General features: G+C 40.1%; 1 protein-coding gene across 4 annotated transcripts in view; it reads left to right on the top strand.

Annotated features, from left to right (window-relative positions):
- Positions 1–20526, top strand: part of SYNJ1 (synaptojanin 1) — a 49241-nt gene that overhangs the window by 10515 nt on the left and 18200 nt on the right. For all 4 annotated transcript variants that reach the window (XM_084200893.1, XM_084200892.1, XM_084200895.1 and 1 more), the window contains exons 5-17: positions 612–837; positions 2053–2136; positions 2650–2711; positions 2995–3091; positions 4335–4504; positions 6181–6262; positions 7488–7640; positions 10660–10825; positions 15048–15239; positions 15791–15875; positions 16891–17031; positions 17383–17575; positions 18780–18938. In XM_084200893.1, coding sequence (XP_084057019.1) covers positions 612–837; positions 2053–2136; positions 2650–2711; positions 2995–3091; positions 4335–4504; positions 6181–6262; positions 7488–7640; positions 10660–10825; positions 15048–15239; positions 15791–15875; positions 16891–17031; positions 17383–17575; positions 18780–18938 — 1810 coding nt within the window. The remainder of the gene's footprint in view (positions 1–611; positions 838–2052; positions 2137–2649; positions 2712–2994; positions 3092–4334; positions 4505–6180; positions 6263–7487; positions 7641–10659; positions 10826–15047; positions 15240–15790; positions 15876–16890; positions 17032–17382; positions 17576–18779; positions 18939–20526) is intronic.

Below are 20526 nucleotides of genomic sequence, written 5' to 3'. Positions count from 1 at the left end.
ACTGCTATTAGAGAATCATACATGCAGTGTATAAAGTACCAGCACTCAGCCCTGAAATTGGTGTTTAAGGACATTTGAGAGCCAGTTGTCTGGGAATGTATTTCTGGAAGCCTGTCTGGTGACCAGCTTAGGGTTAGGATTAGGTGGCATATAATGAGAGTATATTGATAAGAATTTCTATTCTATTTTTATTTTGTGGTGCTGTGAGATTGAATGGGGCTTTACACACTACAGAAAAAGTAACCCTGTCATTGGAATCCTGTCATGCTTTCCTAGAGTCTGTAATCTCTGGCTTCTCAAAACAAGGCTGAGCAGAGAAGTATAAACAACTTGGAGTGTTGTTTATTTTTTTGTGGGTGACAAGCAAGGGCTATAAGGGTTATTATTTTAAGGTCATGGAAATTCATAGCTTCACCCGGTCTTCTTATTGTGCTATTTGCAATTTCAGGAAGATTTAAATGAGAGTTATATCACAAAACTATAGCATGCCTATTTTCCTGGTCTCATTTGTGTTACTGGGTGTGAAATGTGAGGAGTTAGTGGTTGGCTTAAGAGTTCGAGCTGAAATGTAATTCCTTCTGGTTGTTTGATGGTTGTTTTCTCCCTGATAGGAACCAGTCGCTGCATTTACATCTGAAGCACTACGGAGTGAACTGTGACGACTGGTTGTTACGGCTCATGTGTGGAGGAGTGGAGATCAGGACAATTTATGCAGCTCACAAGCAGGCCAAGGCTTGTCTCATTTCACGACTAAGCTGTGAACGGGCTGGCACCCGATTTAACGTCCGGGGAACAAACGATGATGGTCACGTTGCCAATTTTGTTGAAACAGAGCAGGTATGTTATGCTCCAGTGCCCATGGCTTGGCTAACAAGCCGGTGTAAGCTCCCAGTCATCTCAATGATGAGACTTTTGCTCTAAATCAATGAATCACAAGTCAAGTCTGCCACCAGCAGATATTGGAATAGTTTCTTTGATGCTAAGTTAGGAAGCTAAGTAGGTTATGTAATTTGATGATCTTGGTTTTTAGTGTGGCTTATGGTCAGGGCATGCCTGGGTCTGAGTTGCAGTAGCTTAAGAAGGTGCTGAACTCCTGTGGGTGGCTGTGCTTCCCCTGAGCCCCTTGAGCTGCATGGCAGCGTGTGCCACTTCCGGCCTGAGCTAATCTAAAGTGAAAGAAATAGGCAGAAGGGATTTTTGGCAAATACCAAAACACCGGTACCTTGTGGCTCAGGAAAGACAACAGCGTTCCACTTAGCACAGCTCCTCTCAAAGGCAACTTGTAGAGCCACTGTCGTTCTGCTGCCTTGGAATTTCTTGGCTCTGTCCTCATTACACAGAAATGTGAGAACCTGCTAAATCCTTCTTTGCTGGCTTTCCTTTGTAGCCTATTCCTGGGGGGTTGTTTCTGCAGCTGTGTCTGTGCTCCTAGGTTTCTTTGGCTGACTCACTGATTCCTTCCAGAACGCAGGTTCCAAAACCCAGGAAGGAGGACTTCATGCAGGAAGGGCTGTGCTTGTACACCCTCCAGTTTCAGTAGTTTAGTCAGAACACTCTTGCTACCCTTTCTCAAGTTTTCTAGTCTGCCAGCGTCGCTGAATGGCTGTGGTGTGTTATTCCACTTCAGTTTTCCTTTCTGGGATACTTCATGGACTGTGATATGTTGATTTCTGATGCAGAAAATCTGTGCAAGGGTTCTGAGTAGGCTGCACGGTGGTTTTCTGTGCATTGGTGTTCATTTTAACTGTTCCTTCAGAAAAGTCTTACCAAGTTGTTTAAAACATGTTACTCCTAGTGCAGAAGTTACCCAAGCCCAAATAATAAAAGCTGTATTTCCTTACACGTTGTGAATTGGGATTCTGCAAGGGAGCATGAGAGTGATGGAACTTTTTGTTGGAATTGTTCAGAGTCTCAGAAACAATATTTTAGTTTGTAGTGTGGAATATGTAATACATAAATATATTTTATTTGCTCCATGTTTAGTTAGGGCCAAGAATTCTAAGATCTTACACTGTGATAATTATTGATACTATGCTTTACTTTCCTTAACAGGTGATATATTTGGATGACTCTGTGTCATCTTTCATACAGATTCGAGGATCTGTTCCATTATTTTGGGAACAGCCAGGACTGCAGGTAAGCAGGAGATAGATTAAATTATACAGATAATTCTTATTCATGTCCTTTTAAACATCACCTACTCGCCTTTGGGCTCTTCTTCACAGCTGCCTGTGCGGATAGGTGATCCTTTGGGAGCGCATTGGTGCTGTTGTGTCTCACCAAGCCTGCTTCTCTCAAGTCTAAAATTTGCTTTGCACACGACTTGAATGTCCATTCTTTTTTCCGTGTCTCCTCTTTGAAGTTTTTTCCTCTTTTAAATGGGTTATCTAAGGGCATCCAAAGTGGCAGTTCTCTTCTGAATTGCTCTTGAGGAGGAGTCTTCTCAAGAAGTCAATAAGGATCAAGAGTTACTGTAATAGTTTCATCACAGTTTTCTTGAAAGAGGGACTGATTCAGCTTCTACTGTTGTGACACGTTTTTCACAGGAAAGGTTAAAAAAAGTTAGTGCCTTAGAGGGACTCTAGGTTCTTTAGACATACCAGTGTTTTACTCAAAACAAGACAACTTTGTGTACTCTTGATGTCGTAGGTGGGATCCCATCGTGTCAGGATGTCAAGGGGTTTTGAGGCGAATGCACCAGCTTTTGACAGGTAAAGAACATCTAAAGTTTTTGCTCATGCACTACAAACTTCTGATAAGTTCTGCTACATTGCAGAGATGAGATATGTTATTCCAAATGGGAGGCTTTGTCTGTACAAATGTGGAATTTAGCAAAGCTGGGAACTTCCTGGGGATTGCTTATGCCTTTCAATGCTTTGTTGGAAAGTGTGAATAAAATTTATGTTGGATACTTTGCAACTTCTCAGTGTTGCAGGTGTTACTGTTCATTTTTTGTGACAGAAAATGACTGTGGAATTTTGCTTCTGTTAACAGGCATTTCCAAACTCTTAAAAATTTATATGGAAAGCAAATTATTGTAAATTTACTTGGGGCAAAAGAAGGGGAGCACATGCTCAGCAAAGCCTTCCAGGTGAGTATGACAGTTCTTTCACTGTGCATATCCTTGGAATTTGCTTGTTTGCAATGAAGCTTTTACCTAGCCTTTGGAAACCAGACCCCCAGGTATGCTGTGCTCTGGGAGCTAAAATTTGGTTTATCATAACAGCACTGCTTAGGATGCATGATGTGAAATGAATTGTTAAAAGTTCTCTATATAATTCCTGTCTGATTCTGTTCCGATTGGTTACTGTACTGGAAAATTATAACAGCCATGTAGACAATGTTGAGGGGTTTTAATTTTTAATTATTTTTTCTTTCATGCTTACTCGCATCTTATTGAAATCACAAGTCTTTTTTACACTATAAAATTGATGAATAAATTCATCATATTTTGATACTTAATGCTGTAATGTTTCTTTTAAAGATATTTCTTTTTAAATGAATGGGTATATCCCTTAAATTTTTGTTAAAAATACAATTTATCAGTTTAAATGTGGAGCTCCTTCATGATTAGCAGGAAATGTTTGTTCAGAAGATGTGAGCTCTAAGTGGCTGCTGTTGTTAATTCCCACTGACTGGTTTAAAAGAAATCCTCGTGCTGCAGTTCATAAATACCGACTGTTCTCCGCAGCCAGGGAACATGTCAGCAGCCATCTGTTACCTCCCTCTCCCTTTCCCTCTGTGCTGCAGTGATTGAACGGCTCGGCCATTCACTGCCGGGTTTGCTGTATCCGGCTCTCCTGGTAGGAGACCAGAGCGTTCCCAGATGTGCATCCATACCCAGGGCTTTTCCAACCAACATTGTGTGGGCACTTAAGGATTTTTCAGGGAATATTAGGGAAAGTTTTGCTCCAGGCACTCTGCACAGCAGCCTAAATAATTTGGGTGGATTTCTTGCCGGTAGTAGTTGAAGTGTTTGCTCTATCCCCATTGCTGACTGGCGTGTCACTGACTGCTGGTGAAAAGGGGTTTCACTGGAACAACCTTTTCCAAGTGAAAGCATTGGAACTGCAGAACGGGCCATGGGTTGCCTTGGTGACCCCTGGGGGAGTAAGGGAAAAACCTGACTTTGTGACAAGGAAAACAAAAATACACATATGAAATATTAATCAGTTCTGAGTGATTCATTTTAGTGGTGATAAAAGTTGTTTCATTTAACCTAAAAGAAAGCTAATGAAACTACTTTTAAAATATTAGTAATCTCTTGTTTAGCTTCTATTTCTGTATGTTCAGGTACTGGTATATTTACATTTTTTTTCTGTTTACAATGCCAGAGCCATTTGAAAGCATCTGAACATTCAGCTGATATCAAAATGGTGAACTTCGACTATCATCAGATGGTTAAAGGTGGAAAGGCAGAAAAACTACACAGTGTGCTTAAACCTCAAGTCCAGAAATTCTTAGAGTGTGGATTTTTTTATTTTGATGGGAAGGAAGTGAAAAGGTTTGTGTGTACAACTTTCCTCAGATTAAGTTGTGGTGTTGGGATGTGTTTCACCCCACAGCAAGAAGATAAGAGAAAAGATGTTGGTTTTGTTATTGTGGTTTTAGTGTATCCTGGGTGATCCTTAACAGCTGAAATATGAGTCACCTATTTTACTCTGGTAAGATCTTGTCTCATCCTGTGTATGCTCTAAAAATCTCTGAAGAAGATCTCTGAGACATTCAAGGGGCAAGAATTAATTTCAGGCCTTTCACCTCAGGATTTTGTGAAAATGGTCGATAGTCCTTTTTCTAGCGGGCAGCCACATGGAATTAATGTCTGCTTTTCCATTTTCCTGTATAACAGGCTGAGTACTTCCCTCAGTGATGGAACGTGCCATTTTCTGTTTGCTGTAAATGTTCGTGTTCAGGACAGCGTTTTTGACTGTGCCTGGATCCCCCATATAAGAGATTCCAATCTCTCAAAGCAGGGTTGAGATGCACATTTCCTGCTCTGCTCTGCACTTATTCCTGATTCCTGGAGCAAAGGCTGTGCTTATCTCAGCAGGAAAAGAGAAGCAGCAGAGATAGAAGTAGGCAACATTCCTTCTCTTCTCCCTTTCACACCCTTAGTCCTTTTAACTAATGCAGAGCAAGGTTCTGAGTGAGGTTCTCTCTGAGGAAGAGTTGCTGAATGATGAGGGGATGAGCTCCAAGAAGCTTTAAAAGTGGCTTTTTTGTTTTCTTTCTTTATTGGGGGATTCAAATAATGCCATCACAAATCAAAATTCAACAGACTGAAAGAAAAAAAAACCCAAACTTGTGGCTTGTAACAGCTTCAAGACTTGTGTTAATAGAAGGTGGTTATAATGCTTGTGAGTTCATGGACTGTCTCCTTTGGGAAATTTCAGGCTTTTTGCTTTGTATTTCAAATCAAATGCAGAGACAGTAATGCCAAAAAAAAATCTTGAAGGAAATTCTTCAGAACTTGCTGCAGTTTGTGGTTAGGTCTCTAAGTAAAGGTGCTGAAACTGTACTGACTTTGGTGGGCAAATTGTGTGGTGGGAATGACAGAAGTAATGGATAAGTGTGTGTCCTTGGGAGAGCCATTAGAATTTTGTACTCCCAGCTGAGTGAGCAGCACATGGATACTGCTCAACATGATCCTTTGAGAGCTTTCTAGCAGGAGTTACTGGGCTTTTCCCAAAGGAAGTGGAGCAGTTCTGGGTGTTTACAGGCCTCAAACATCCCTTGAGCTAAAGGGGAGAGGCTTGTTTTTAATTTTTAGTTACTTTTAGTTGAATAACATTCAGGAATTGACTCACTAGTTGTTTTTTCTTTCCAGTTTTGTTGTAACTATGAGTTATTTCTCTCTGAGGTTTTTTGGAAGTGTGTTAGTTGAATTGCTTGAAAAGAAACGTTAATCTTGCATGACACTTAACCAAGCAAGCAAGGAGGACTGGGAGAAAACGAAGCAGAAGAACTGATGTTTTTTGCAGAAAATGCCTGAGCTGTGCTCAGTGAGCACTTGAAGCTCACCCTCTGTTGCTGACACGCTTATAAATGTCCTTGTGGGGCACTGACAATGCCCTGATTTACTGCTCTGCTTCAGATCTGCCTGTCCCTGCCTCTGTTGAGGAGATGGGCGCTAAATGAGTTATTTCAGTTGTTTTCCCTCTCCTGTTATCCTTGGCACAGATCCCAGAGTGGCACTGTCAGGACCAACTGCTTGGACTGTCTGGACAGAACAAACAGTGTGCAGGCCTTCTTTGGCTTGGAGGTAGGAAACTCACATCCAGCTGCTGCTTCTGGGGCTCCTGGGCTGTACAAGTAGTGCCACTTTCCCTAGGAAGGGTGAATGAGCTTTTCACATGTGTATTTCTAGTGTGAGCTGTTTCTCGGTCTGACTTCCAGAGAGAAGACCTTCAGCATGTTTGAAAATAAAAAATATGGATGCTGCAAGGTCAGACCTAGGGAAATCATTATTCTTCTGTTTTCTGAATTTTATTGAGTTAAAATTCCCCTCTTAGGAGGAATTTCTGTGACAACTGTTACAGAGTGTTTTAGAGCAGACCTATCTGATTCTGGAATATGTAGTGCTTGGCTGCTGCATTTACACAAGTTTTCTATGGCATAACACTCTTTTTACCTTCTTGATGTGTAGAGTACTTACATGTCAAATGTAGCTATCTAGCTCTGGTTTTTCCTGTCATATCCTTTTAAGAACTGTGTAAATATGACTTTTTTTTTAAAACCAGGTGTGCCAGGTTTTTCAGCTATGAGAATTAAATTATGATTTCAGCTAAAGCATGAGAGCTAAAAGCAAGAAACTAATTGATAAGAAGGGAAAAGGTTAATCCTTATGAACTGCTTACTTAAATTTAAAATTCTATTAAATGAGATATATGAATTCTTAAGACAGTAGATACTTAGAATAACAGGTACTGAACTCTAGATGACCCCCTAACATTATAAGAGCAAGCACCCAGTTTCTAAAACTTCCTGTATATTTCTTCTTAATTTTTATTGCAAGTTTCCTTTTCTATCTGTTGTTGATTCCTGCCCAACTGTCAGAATTTTGCCTTTGCCATTCTGTGTCTATTATTTGAGGCTCCTTCCTCTTGCTGTCAGACACCCTAAGGTTCTTAAAGAATTTTGAAAAGCTCTTGAAAATAGCTTTTGTGTTTAGTTTGGTGAACTTCAAGATTAAAGCATTTAGGAATCAGCTGCGTAATTTTTTTCCTGCACTACTACCTATCTTTAAAGGAAAACGCAGTGTTGGTGCTAAATTACATGTATGATGCAGCCTTTCGGCCTTTCAAGCATGTTATGCTGACAGTTTGCTCAGAATGAGACCTAAACCCAGGATTTGTGGGGTTTTATGCATATATGCTGAAAAATACGATGTGCCTTTTAAGAAATATATTTGAAGTGGGGTTTTTTTTTTTTGTTTTTGGTTTGGTTTGTTGGGGCTTTTTTGCTAATGCTGTCTTTACCTGTTACAGATGCTAACAAAACAGCTGGAGGTATTGGGATTAGCTGAGAAGCCTCAGTTAGTCACTCGCTTTCAGGAAGTTTTTCGATCCATGTGGTCTGTGAATGGTGATTCTGTCAGTAAAATTTATGCTGGAACTGGAGCCCTTGAAGGAAAAGCAAAGGTAAAGTACATTTCTCAAATGCTTTAGCACTGTTCAGTATGGATTTGAATAATTTCTGCCGTTAATATAGCAATGATGAGATTTTTCTCTTTAAAAAACATGCTCTTTGTAATCCTAAAGCAATCCCAAACACAACCCAACCAACCAAAATAATTAACTTGAAATGGTTGGTTCTCTTGATAACCAGGTTATGTTCCTCTACATCCCTTCCTAGCCGTGCTCCTGCCTCCCACGTAACACTATTCTGTATGAACGGATAAGTCTGAAATCTTCCATTTCTTTAGAACATAGTTCAGAAAAATGTGTATTCAAATCAGCTTTAATTTCTTTGAACATTTTTTACTTTTCTCTCTGTACCTCTCCTGCTATTATTTTAGTTCCATTCACTATATCTCCTTTTCAAGTGTGTTTAATGGGATGTTGTTCATGTTTTTAATGTTTTATGGTGCTAATACTAATCTAGTTGTAGCCTGGTGGGTTTTGTTTGTATGTTTGTCCAGCTTTTTCTTCTCAGTTTTGCAGTCACTGAAAAAACCCCAAATTTTGTTTTTACCCTGCTTTTTAATGCTGTAAGAACAGTTCCATGCTCCATGACAGTGTAATGTTTCTCTTCAGCTTGTCTGGGTTGATGCCTGAGTTGTTCCCATTTTCCACTGCTGCCTTTTTTTTTTCCTCACATTGTTGCTTCTTTGTTTCCCTAATCCTGTCCCTTGTCAGGTGATACCTGTCAAGACAAATGTTGACCCATAGCAATTTTTGACTTTAGTTCCCTCAAGAATGTCTTTTCACACTCTTCTTTCTGCGAAAGAATGTGCTGCTTCTCATTCCATGTTACAGCCCATGTACCCACAGACAACTGTTTTGGAATTTCCATCATTTGTTCATTCACACTCTGCCAGGGTCCTTCTCTGCTCATGTAGGAGGTGTCACAGCAAAATACATAAAAATTAAATTATCAAATCAATTTGTTGCTTATTCTGCCCCTTGATTGGTGCACACAAGACTTCTTCATTTGGGAATTGCTTGTATTTTACTGTGGAATGGAATTTGGTTCAAGACGTTTAGTTTTCTTACAAAAATGTCACCTAGACTGCCAGGAAAACTGCAGTAAGTATTTTATGGAGTATCTCCCCTTGTCTTGACTTTGCCATTCAATGTTCTTAGTTCCTTTTCCTAAATTAATAAATATCTATTCAATCTAGTTTATTTGGCTATTTTAATTTTTTTTTTATACTTTAAAAAAATGCATTTAATGTATGCATTTCCATTTTTAATGTTTAAAACACAGAGTAGAGGTCCTGGTTTCAGTTTGTTAAACCATTTACTCTGCTGTCTCTGGAATAATTCTGGATCCTTGCCCTGGGACAACTCTTAATTTGTACCACATCTCATAAATCAAATCAAGCATCTCTGACACAAGTCCAGTCTATTCAAAGAGGATCTTTAATGGTTGCAAAACCATACAATACTTGCTCTTGTTTGAATTAAACCTGACGCAGTATGTTTTTGAGTACTGTGAGTATATGTTTTAAAATGTAGTTTTTAAGTTGCATTCTCATTTCTCAAATGAAAAGTTTGATGCTTGAAATTGTTTTATTTCCTACTTGCCAGTTTGATTCTTCAAAGCCCAAGACTCCATAAAAGTAAAAATGTAGAAATTTCACATAAGAAAAAATTATGTTGACCTTAAGTGTGTTAATATACCTTCCTATACTGAAAACCAGTTCTTTTTAAAGTCTTACAATACTTATTACGTCTAACTCCTTACCTGCTCTTTCTTTTGCTTTCTCGGGGTTCCTTTCAATTAATTGCCTGGTATGTGAATGGTGAGTGTGGTTTTTTGGATCACCGGTTGTACGTTGTCTGCCAGGAAGGGAGTGCATCCTATCAAAATCCTATTGCAACAGAGTGCTCCCCACAGCTCATCCCTATTGTCTGCCAAAGCCACTTAGCCTTGCCAAAAGAGTAGCATTTGTCTTGCTGCCTAGTACAATTCACAGAACTAAATCCTAGGGTAGTTTTGTTAAGCTTTTGCCTTCTTTCCACATGCATTTAAGAGGCTTTCATGGACAATGCAAGCTGTGAACTTGGGAGTAATTTTTTATAATGACACAATCCCTTGCAGCATCCCTGATGGATCACGGTCTGTGTTACACGTACCTGCAGCAGTGTGTGTTCACAGACACCTCACAGGCAAAGCATATGCAGCATGAGGTGTTTTTGTGGGCCCAAGTCAACACTGCCGCGTTTGGAATTGAGCACGAGACCGCATTATGTGTTAGCTATGTTATCCCTTAGCTGTGTGTGACCCTCAGGTACATCTGCATCAGCAGCATGTGTTTCTGGAGACCCTTGTTCAGCCCAGGGGGTTGGACGCTGTTCCTCTGGACTGCAATTCAGTCAGGCTGGAGTGTGCAGAGACAGTGTCTGGGTGTGTCTGTAGCCATGGATTAGTGCCTGTGTTCCTTCTGGGATGCTGCATGAGACTTGCATGTTATTTCAACAAATTAAGGGCGGTCTTAAGTGAAAGCTCTCTCTGTTTTTTAACATGGTTATTCCAGAATGTGAATTCTGAACTCCTAAGTGCATAAACATATACATTCATGTGTCATGGCATTTGGACTCGAGTGCTTGCCCATCTCTCACTATTTGGGGAAAAGCCCAAAATCCCTGTCATGGTCTAAACATGGCACTATATCAAATTAATTTTTAAAGAGCTAGGATTTAGGAAAAAAAAAATCTCCTCCCTGCAGTATCTTGTTTTATTTTGTTTTGTTTAATTTAAATCTGCTTGCTAGATAAGCCTTGTAGGTATTACTGTAGGTCTTTTAGCGTCTGGGGGTGGGGGGAAAGCACATGTAGCACAGTAGGCTCAGACAACTTGATTTAACACTTAAAGAAGAAAATTGCCTTAGCCCTTAAAATCATTAACAAAGTTTACGTATATCTGCTGAATATTGCCAATGTATTGTGAGCAGTGTCCGACATAAAATATTTTATACGTGTTCCTCCCTAACAGGCTGGAAAGCTGAAGGATGGTGCTCGTTCTGTGACCAGAACGATCCAAAATAACTTTTTTGATAGCTCCAAGCAGGAGGCCATTGATGTTTTGTTATTGGGAAATACCCTAAATAGTGATTTAGCAGATAAAGCACGGGCTCTCTTAACCACCAGCAGTTTACGCGGTATGTGTCTTTCAGGATTTTAATCTCTGATAACTATTTGGTGTAAGAAAGCTGTATCAAGTTTGTTTTCAAAGCACTGTTGGAACGTATAAATGCTATTTTATGTTCTCTTGGCTTATTAAAAAATGGAAATTGCTTCTGCTTTACTAATAGTGCCAAACTAACGTGCTGCAGAAATTGCTTTACCTGTCTATTTTTGGGTCAAGTTCTACACTAAAACCAGAGAGATTTCGATAAGGAGCTCTGCTTGTGCAGGGCAGCCATGTGAGTCTTGGGGGTTTTGTGCCAGGAGGGTGGTTCCCCTCATGAGAACAGGGTGCTGAACCAGCATCCTGCATCCCCAAAGAGGTGTAGCCTCTGTGGTCCCCAGAACTGCAGTCAGTCCAATCTTCTGCAAGTCTGGCGGGCAAGAAAATAGTGGGTCAGTCATAGGGCTGTTCCTGGGACATCAAAACTACAAGAGCTCATATTTGGGCAAAGAAGGATCTTAAATTTGAGTTTTCTTTCCAAAATCCCAGGAAATAATATTCTGGGTTATGGCAATTTTTAGGGAAACATTCTTAAATTTTCCTTTTTTCCCTTTTCTTGGACACAATTAACTTAGAATGAGGAAAAATGTCAAAGTTCCAGTGCAAGTCTCTGGCTCAAGAGGAAAATAGTTGCCCAGTTGTAGTCTTCATGTTGAGGGTCCACATCTTCATCCGATGTGGAGGCTGAGGGAGTGGTTTTGTTCCATTTGTTTGGCATGAGGTTTCATATTGTTGTGGTATTTTTTTCTTATATCTGAAGCCTGGTAAATTGGCCTCACCTCAAAATTTGTTCAAATTTGTTTTCGTTTCCTCTCACTTTTTCTGGGAATGCAAGCTGTCCTTTCTGTATTTGCAGCTCCTGACAGCTGAGGAGCATTAATCTCTCTTCCCTGAAATCTCTCTGCATTCTGTGCTAGATGGCAAGTTAACCAGTGGGGTACTTGAACATGTGTGAATCTGTTGTTAATAAAGGAGGAAAAGAGAATTTCTAATCATGTTGTGAAACTGGGTAGATTTTGCAGCACAAAACATATGCTTTAACTGATGCAATTGGTTATGTGTAATAAATTGTGTATTAACAGCATGTTTTCTCATACATTGCTGGAAAATCCTAAAAAGCAATAACTTATTTGACTAATCTTCTCTTGTTTCCCTCTTACTGCATCCGTAGTTTCAGAGCAATCATTACAATCAGGTATAGTATAGTACAGTAAAATAAACTGTAAATACCTGAGCAGCTGATGTTGTCCTCTGGCTTTTCTTGTCTGTTTGTGTAATATTTGGCTATGGGGTCACATTTTCCTGGTGTTTGGATCTGGCATTCCTGTGCCCTAACATCCTTTAATCCAATAAAAGTGAGAATATAAGAGGTGAAAAATGTTGCATTTGAGCTTGGGTGCGAGCTAGGAAATGAGGCAACCAATCTGCAGGGGTTTATTTTTTGCACGTGCTCCAGCTGCAAAGGAATTTTCCTTTTTATGTGATTTAGAGGCTTCTTTATTTTTGCTTTGTTTAGGAAAAGAGGTAAAATTCTTCAATACAATTTGTAATTTCATTTTGTTTGCTGCTAGAAGGTTCCACATGCTTGTGCTCATGCAGGAAGCTTGTCAGCTGTGCGGCACTTCATGTTCTTGTTCCCAGAAACCATTATTTAAAATGAATTATTCCTAATGCTCTGAAATCTATTCAGATTTTACTGGGTGTTTGAGCAAATTTAAACGGCCTTTTCATTTGCCAATTTTGCTTTTCCTAAATGTGTTTTACTCTACCTACTTAACTCTCAGTGAGTATCTAAAGAATGAAAGCTGAGTCACAAGTAATGTCTGTCTGTATTCAGTGATTCACTGGCATTTTGTCAGTGTAACCAAGTGCTTATTGGAGTGACTGGTCACACTCACTGATGGTATTACCTTCCATCTTATAACTCTGGAAGAAGAGCCAACTATTTTTTCATATATTTATTAATTACTGTTGGTATTATTATTTATGTCTAATTTCTGTTATTTATTAGAGTGCATATTTTTGTAAGAGTTATAAATCAACTATTTTTTAGCATTTCAGGGTTTCGGCTGGGCGGGAATTGCATATATTGAAATATTCCTACAGGAATTTGCATGTTTCAATAAAACAGTTCCATCAAGTTCCAACAGTTCCATTCAGTTGCACAGAATATTCCAAACAGAATTTTAAATTAACACTCCCTTTGTAAAACTGATTTCCACATTTCTGCTAGTAAGAGCAGCAAAGTATTTTATGTACAAATAACAGAAAATGTAACTGATTGGATTTCTAATGGGGTAGAGTGAGGCACAATTTTGCTGAAAAGACGAAATAAATAACTAGAAATATGTAGGAAAATCATAGTCTCAGGTGCTCTGAAAAGCACTTAGTTCACTCAGTATTTTGGAAAGCAATAAAAAAATTTATTTATTACTCAAATTTATAAAAAGTCCTTCTACAATTATGGAAGACTGCTAGTTTTAAGATATAAATTTTTTGTTTGTAATAAGCTTGTTGTCAGTTCACTTTTAAAGTTAGAGTCTTACCTGGTAAGGCTTTTCACATTAGGGTCTCATAACATCAGGAGTTAAATAGGCAATAATGAAATTTTGCAGCTTTTCTTAAAAGCTGCTCAGTAGCAACTGAATGATTTGGAGTAACAAAAATGAGGCTGAGATCCAGTAAATTTTCAAAATAAAAAACATGGAACCCCTGAGGAGAAATGTGCAAACTCTGCTGTTAAGCTGGCTCAGAGTGCTGCAGAGGCTCATCTCTGCAGGCCTGCACAGCTGGTTTGGGTTCCTGGGGTTCAGCAGCCCTTGGGATGATTTGGTTTATTGGATGTGTTGTGGTTACAGCATTCCTGCGATCATTTCCCTTTAGTGGCCGCATGCTGAGGTAGCTCCTGTCCACCCTCCTGTGCACCTTTTGGGCACATGCTGGACTTCCTGGCTGGAGTCACCTGGAGTGCGGGTCAGAAGCAGAGCCTGTATTTGGCTCTTGCCTGGAGGGCTCAAGTATCCTGTTGGCTCCTTGCTGTTTTCTAGACTTCATTTCCCTGGATTTTGATGAAGGAAGCATGAATCCCAAGCAAGATCTGCTTGGAGCACCTCAGGGAGACACCAACCCGTTCATTGTCTTTTCTGTGTGGTTGGCCCATTTATGGATGTGTGATTTGTTCAGCAGGGAAAGCATTCGCAGCCAACAAACACAATATATTTTCTTCTCTTGCTTCCAGTTTTTTTCAAACCCAATAGAGATAGAGAACACCTGATTTTTGTTTTAACCAGGTAGCCAAGAATAACTGAAAAGACAGCAGCAGCTCACTAATCATCTTATTTGGGGAATTTAAATGGAAATACTGTTCCCAGTAACTGTTTTTCAAGGCAGCAACAAGTGAAGGGAAGAATTCCATCTGATATTGTTTAAATTGTTCTTGGCGTCTGAAAGCCATGAGAACATTTATAATAGGTAAATTAATGTAACTTAGGTAAAGTACCTGAGCATTGAATCAGCTTTTTTCTTTCTGTGTTTCTCACAATGTCTTTTACATATGGGTCATTCCTCACTCTTCATCTGGCACATAAAAACCAAGGCACAGGGAAAGGCCGATGGGACAGAGAAATGAGATTAATTATTTTGAATCCCAGCCTACTGTCCTCACTAAATCGGTTCTTTAGGAATTCAACTGATCTAAAAATAATTCAGATTTGTGGCTTAAATAGACATACTCTGATATGATGAAATAAGGTACCTTCTCTATTTTAGTACTTGTAGTGTATCAGCAACTTTTACACTTCCAGAAATTAATATGTGTGCATGTTGGTTCTGTAACAGAGATTGTATATCATGAATTTAATCTGTGAAAGTGAGGCAGATATGTACAAAAAATGGTTTCCCTAGAATGTTGTGGATGAGATGAAAGAACAACAGTTAGTTGGAAAACACGGGAATTGTTTCCTTCATGTATTATTTCTCTCTATATAATTCTGAACAAATTGCTGCTGTTTTTCAGTCAGTGTCTTACCCAGACAAGTAATGTGTGTCTGTAAGGGTGCTTTCCCCTGGGAAAGCTGCATTCCTTGTGCTTTTGCAGTTTAGCTTTGTCTGTGCACGTGCATTGGGAAAACCTCACAGCCAAGCTTTCTGAAACATTTGCTATAAAAGTAATGTCTTTTCAAATGTTTTTGCAGCATCTGTTAAAGTGCTGAAGAGCATGTGCGAGAACTTCTATAAGTATGCAAAACCGAAAAAGATCCGAGTCTGCGTTGGGACATGGAACGTCAATGGGGGGAAGCAGTTTCGAAGTATTGCCTTCAGAAATCAAACCCTCACTGACTGGCTTCTGGATGCACCCAAGTTAGCTGGAATCCATGAATTCCAAGGTAGGATTTGTGTTCTGTCATTACTTTTTCAAGAAAAAATCAAAAGCTTGAAAGCTCTGATTTTTCTAAGATCACAAACACAGAAACAGATATCGGAGAAGCGTAGAACTGTGTAGGAGGGGACCGTAAAGATCCAGTTCCACCCCCTGCCAGAGAAACACCTTTCAAAATCTTGATTTATTTAAAAGCTTCTTTGAGACAACTTTACAGAATTCCACACTCGTTTGTGTTGGAAGGGACCTTAAAGTTCATCCAGTTCCACCCTCTACCATGGGCTGGGACACATTCCACTGTCCCAGGCTGCTCCAAGCCCCATCCAACCTGGCCTTGGACACTTCCAGGGATCCAAGCGCAGCCACAGCTGCTCTGGGCACCCTGTACCTCCCTCACAGGGAGCAATTTCTTTCCAAGGAAGGAATTTTTTTTTCTTAGAATGAACACACACACGTGTGTGTGTGTGTATATATATATATATGTATATATATATAATGAAGTCTTGATTCTTAAGTTAATTAGAGACAAGAAATAACTTTTTCCCTATTTTCATCAAGATCGCAAAAACAAACCTGTGGACATATTTGCCATTGGATTTGAAGAAATGGTGGAGTTAAATGCAGGAAACATTGTGAATGCCAGGTGGGTGGTCCAGTCCATACAGTACTTGCTTGGCTGATAATCACCCTTTTCAAGGCATATGTTATTTAAAATTTTTCTCCAGTGCTTGCAGTGTTCTTCAGTTCCTTTGTCTTGTACTGCTGGGAACAGCAAATCTTGTGAAAGTCTTTCCAAAAGATGTATTGTAGGTGTGCTGTTATGTATCAGGTTGCGTTCTGTATAAAGGAAGGCTTCCTTCCAAACTGTTAGTTTTCACTGCTATTCCATGTATTGCATGGATATATTACTGTGGAGTTGGGATTTTTCACTCCTAGAACACTGGGTTATGGAAATACATTTTTCCCAGTGGTGGGTGATACCGGACATAAATGTGTTTGTAGTCCTAGGACCATATTCCCTTTGTCCATTGTTTTCTCTGCCTGCTTTGCATGTTTCTGGGTGTTAGGGAAGGTTTAACTCGTTGAGAAGAGCACATAAAGCCTGTAATACTGTAGCCTTTGAGCAGAGTTTTGTCTGTTGGGTACCAGGGGTCAGCTTGTCATCCCCTGATTTTACACTTTGTGGGGTTAATGCGGTTTCTAGGCCTGATATTTTTCATTCCCATCCGGTGCTGTAAACCATAGTTTGTTAGGTCTCTAAGGATGTTTCTTCTTGATTTAAGACTGTGACACCTGTTTTCCAATATTGACTGAGCTCTAGGCTAGGAAGTAACTCTCTAAAACAGTTCTTAGGTTTTCCTCCTCTAGTCTGGGCCTGTAAATACAGTAAAGATCGCCATGGCTCCTGAAGTCATATGTGGTATTGGGAAAAGTCAGGCAGCATTTGTAGAGGCCGAATTTGAAACAATGATGGCATGACAGTCTAGAGCCTGTGTCTCTGCTGGGAGACATTTGAGCACCATTCCCAACCTGGCTTTCTTTTACTGCCTCAAGTTTTACTTCAGGTTCTTGGATGTAGCTTAGACAGCTCAATCACCAGCTAGAAACCTGCTCAGTTTGGTTTATTTCCAACCTGGTGTTTTTAATCTCACTGCCAGCACCACAAATCAGAAGCTCTGGGCTGCTGAGCTGCAGAAGACCATCTCCAGAGATTACAAGTACGTGCTGCTGGCTTCAGAGCAGCTGGTGGGCGTCTGCCTCTTCGTGTTCATCAGGCCTCAGCACGCTCCCTTTATCAGGTCAGTGAGTACGGCTGGCTCCAGCTTGGGTCACCTTCAGCTTGCCTTGTGTTGGAAGATAACACCCAAGACTTCCTCAGAGCCGTGTGGGGCTCTGAGAGAGCTGTTCCACCTTCTGCTGAAGTAGCTGTTTAAGTTCTTTTCTTAGTTTTTAAATTCCCAGAGAGAGAGCATTGGTCACCCAGAGAGCATGAAAAGCTGAGGTTTTACCTTGTCAATGCTCAGTGACTGTTGGAACTTTTTAAAACCAGCCCTGTGGCTAGGGGAAGAGTGTGTGCCTCCAGCCCAGCGTCACACTCAGCCATCTGTGCCAGGTTCCTGGAAGGTTTAATAGTTGTTTCACTGTTTCAGGGATGTTGCTGTCGATACTGTCAAGACCGGCATGGGAGGAGCCACTGGGAACAAAGGTGCAGTGGCCATTCGGATGCTGTTCCATACCTCCAGCCTCTGCTTTGTGTGCAGTCATTTTGCTGCAGGGCAATCCCAAGTCAAGGAGAGAAATGAAGACTTTGTAGAAATCTCTCGCAAGCTTGGCTTTCCAATGGTAAGCATGGCGTTCAAATTCCATAACAAATGAAAAGTGAAACCCTTGGAGCTCTAGAAATGTATCCCAAAGCTCCATTTGCATTTTCCCCCTTCCCCAGTCTCCTGTGGAAATCAGATTTGCTTGGGTTAGACATCTCAGAGGTAACTGAGTTCCCACAATGTTTATTAAAACAGAAGACTGCAGAAAGACTTTGCCATGATGAAACATGAGCTCACTTATATTTGGAATCAAGGACTTAACACAGGAAGAGACCTTATAGATCCCTGACTTGCAGTGGAACTGGTACGCACAGGAGACAATCACCTATGAGAAAAAAAAATCCCTGTGAAACAGCACTGTTCTCAGTACACAGCAATGATTCCATGCCACGTTCTCATAAACAAGCACCATGTCCTCATTATCAAATCACCAAGCTGAAAATGTTATCAGTGCAACAAAATGCTTCCTTGAGACTTAAAGCCATTTTAAACTTTTTCATCAAACTGTAATTTGTTAATTTCTGTGGCACTGTGCAGGAGCCTTACATCTTATTTTACAGGCGTTTTTTATTTTCTAAATTTGTCCCCACTGTCATTTTCAGTCTTCCTAGCAAGTGCTGTATCCAACAGTTTCCAAAATGCTGTTGTTTCAATCTGCCAGTGTATCTGCTTGGTTTTACTTATGGGCAGTGGAAAAATCAAAACAAAGGGGGAAGTAAAAGTTCTCACTCTAAAATCTGGGATTTGTTTGAACTAATAAAGCCTTTATGCCTCTAGTGATGAAAGTTAGATCTAACTGAAAAGTCTTCAATTAAATCTGAATGATAAAGCTCTGGATTTGCAGTTTGTCAGGAGATTGTGTTACAAAATCCCAGGGGTGTGTTTTGTTCTCCTCTGTCACAGGTAGCAGCCATCACCTTTGAGCAGACTTCTAAAACAGGAGGAGGAAGATGAAGAATGTTAGAATCCATTTCACTTGTGTTTCTTTAGAAATAGAAACTCCATAGGAAATGTCACTTCTCTTGTGTTCCATTTGTAAACACCACACTGTTGATAGTGTTGTTCCAATCATATGGGCACTAAATTCTAGGATGTATTTCAGTTGTCTTCATCACCCAGAAATTATACATATTTCACAACTAAAAAACTGAATTTCTGAACCTAAAAGCAGTAAATGTGTCACTCAGTTGCTTTTAACTCCAGTGTGTGCTGCTGTTTTACAGGGAAGGATGCTCTTTTCCCATGACTATATTTTTTGGTGTGGGGACTTCAATTATCGAATAGATTTGCCCAATGAGGAGGTGAAGGACCTCATACGACAACAAAACTGGGATCCCCTCATAGCAGGAGACCAGCTTATCAACCAAAAAAACTCTGGACAGGTGTGTTCAAATGTCACCATACTTGAGAATGCTTCATTTTTTTTTACTGGTTTTAGCAATTGCTCTGATGCTCCCGCAAATCTGTATCCTCAGCATGGAGTTTTCTAATTACAATATTTTTCTTTTTGTCAGATGTAACTATTTAAAAAGAATAATTGTAATGTTACTCTTTAGTTAAATTGTTATAGGTGTAATGCTGTGTTACTGTTGGGAGAAGGGGTAGTCCAAATGGTAGCTTTTTTATTTGCAAAGAAAACACAGAATAACAAAGTCTGAAGAAAGCTACATTTTTTATGTTTGTAGGGTTTCTTGTTCTCTCTGTGCAGCTCTGCATGGGAAGGCTGGATATGGTAAAAAGAGAGACAATCCTCTATTGTTGGTTCTGTCTGCTTGCCAGCACTTTGATGACAAGCAGTGCTTTTGCTGATTTAGAGTTTGCTGATTTCCCTTCCATTTGTGCAGGTATCTTGTGCACCAGAACAGGAGGCAAAACACTGGATATTTTTACTTAATGTTTTTTTAACAGCTGTTTGCAAGAGAAAGCAAGGTGTACATTCACATGGGCAGACATTGTCTGTTTGTCCGATTGTTAAATGGATCAAAACACAATGTGTAGAGGATTTGGAGACACCTCCAGCAGTTACAAAGCTGGAGAAATCTATGGAAACTGCCAGAATATGAAAGGCCTCCTGGCTGGGGAGCAGCATTGTGCTGTTGGGGTGATATCCCGTGATTTAGAAGCTGCTGGCTGGGTACCAGCTCTGTCCCTGCTGTGGCAGGCTCACATCTGCACCTGCTGCTCAGGAAAGGTGTTTACATAGCAACTTGCTCCTTAAAAAGTAGGTTAGGAAATAATTAGTGAAGCCAAACAAACTAATGGTCTCAGAAGTTGTGAACTTGTAGCATTCTGACACTGGTCTTCTGACACTGACATTTAAATTGACTGGATTTCAAATTGCATTCTCATTTCCAGTGAGAAAAGCAGGTCATCCTGTCACTTGGTGCAGATTTGACTGTAAGATCCAAGTTAGATGTCTGTTTCACAGGTTTCTGAAGTGAAGGAAAGATGCCCATGGAAGGTTGAACTCAAGAATGGAGCTGACTGAGTCAGCTAAAGGGTTTTATCTTGTGTGAATGAGAAGCTCACTTTGAATAGATTGAATGTATTAAAGACTTTTTTTTTTTTTTACCTATTTATTTGAGAGGGCACCTTGTGTCAACTTTTTCCTGGAAGCGTTCAAGAACAGTTTGGATGGCACCCTGAGCAACCTGGTCTAGTGAACAGCGTCCTTGCCCAAGGCAAGGGGTTGGAATTGGATGATCTTTAGGGTCCCTTCCAACCCAAACCAGTGTGTGTCTGTGAATTTGTGGGAAAATATGGCACGCTCAGATAGATATAAACCATAAAGTGTTAACCTTAATTCCCCACTTTTGCTGACCCAGGAACAAATAAGCCCCAGATTAAAATGCTGTGTTACAGCATCAGTGTTCTGGGTGACCTCCAGTTGGTCATGACACTGAAGGAACAGTAGGTCGTTCTGAAGCCTGGGCTTAAAGATATAACTGCTGGCATACTTCTGTTCATTGA

Source organism: Fringilla coelebs (genome assembly GCF_963513975.1).
Source record: "Fringilla coelebs genome assembly, chromosome: 2".
Classification (NCBI taxonomy): domain Eukaryota; kingdom Metazoa; phylum Chordata; class Aves; order Passeriformes; family Fringillidae; genus Fringilla; species Fringilla coelebs.
Note: the sequence above shows the minus strand (reverse complement) of the source record. Positions and strands in the feature narration are given on the sequence as shown.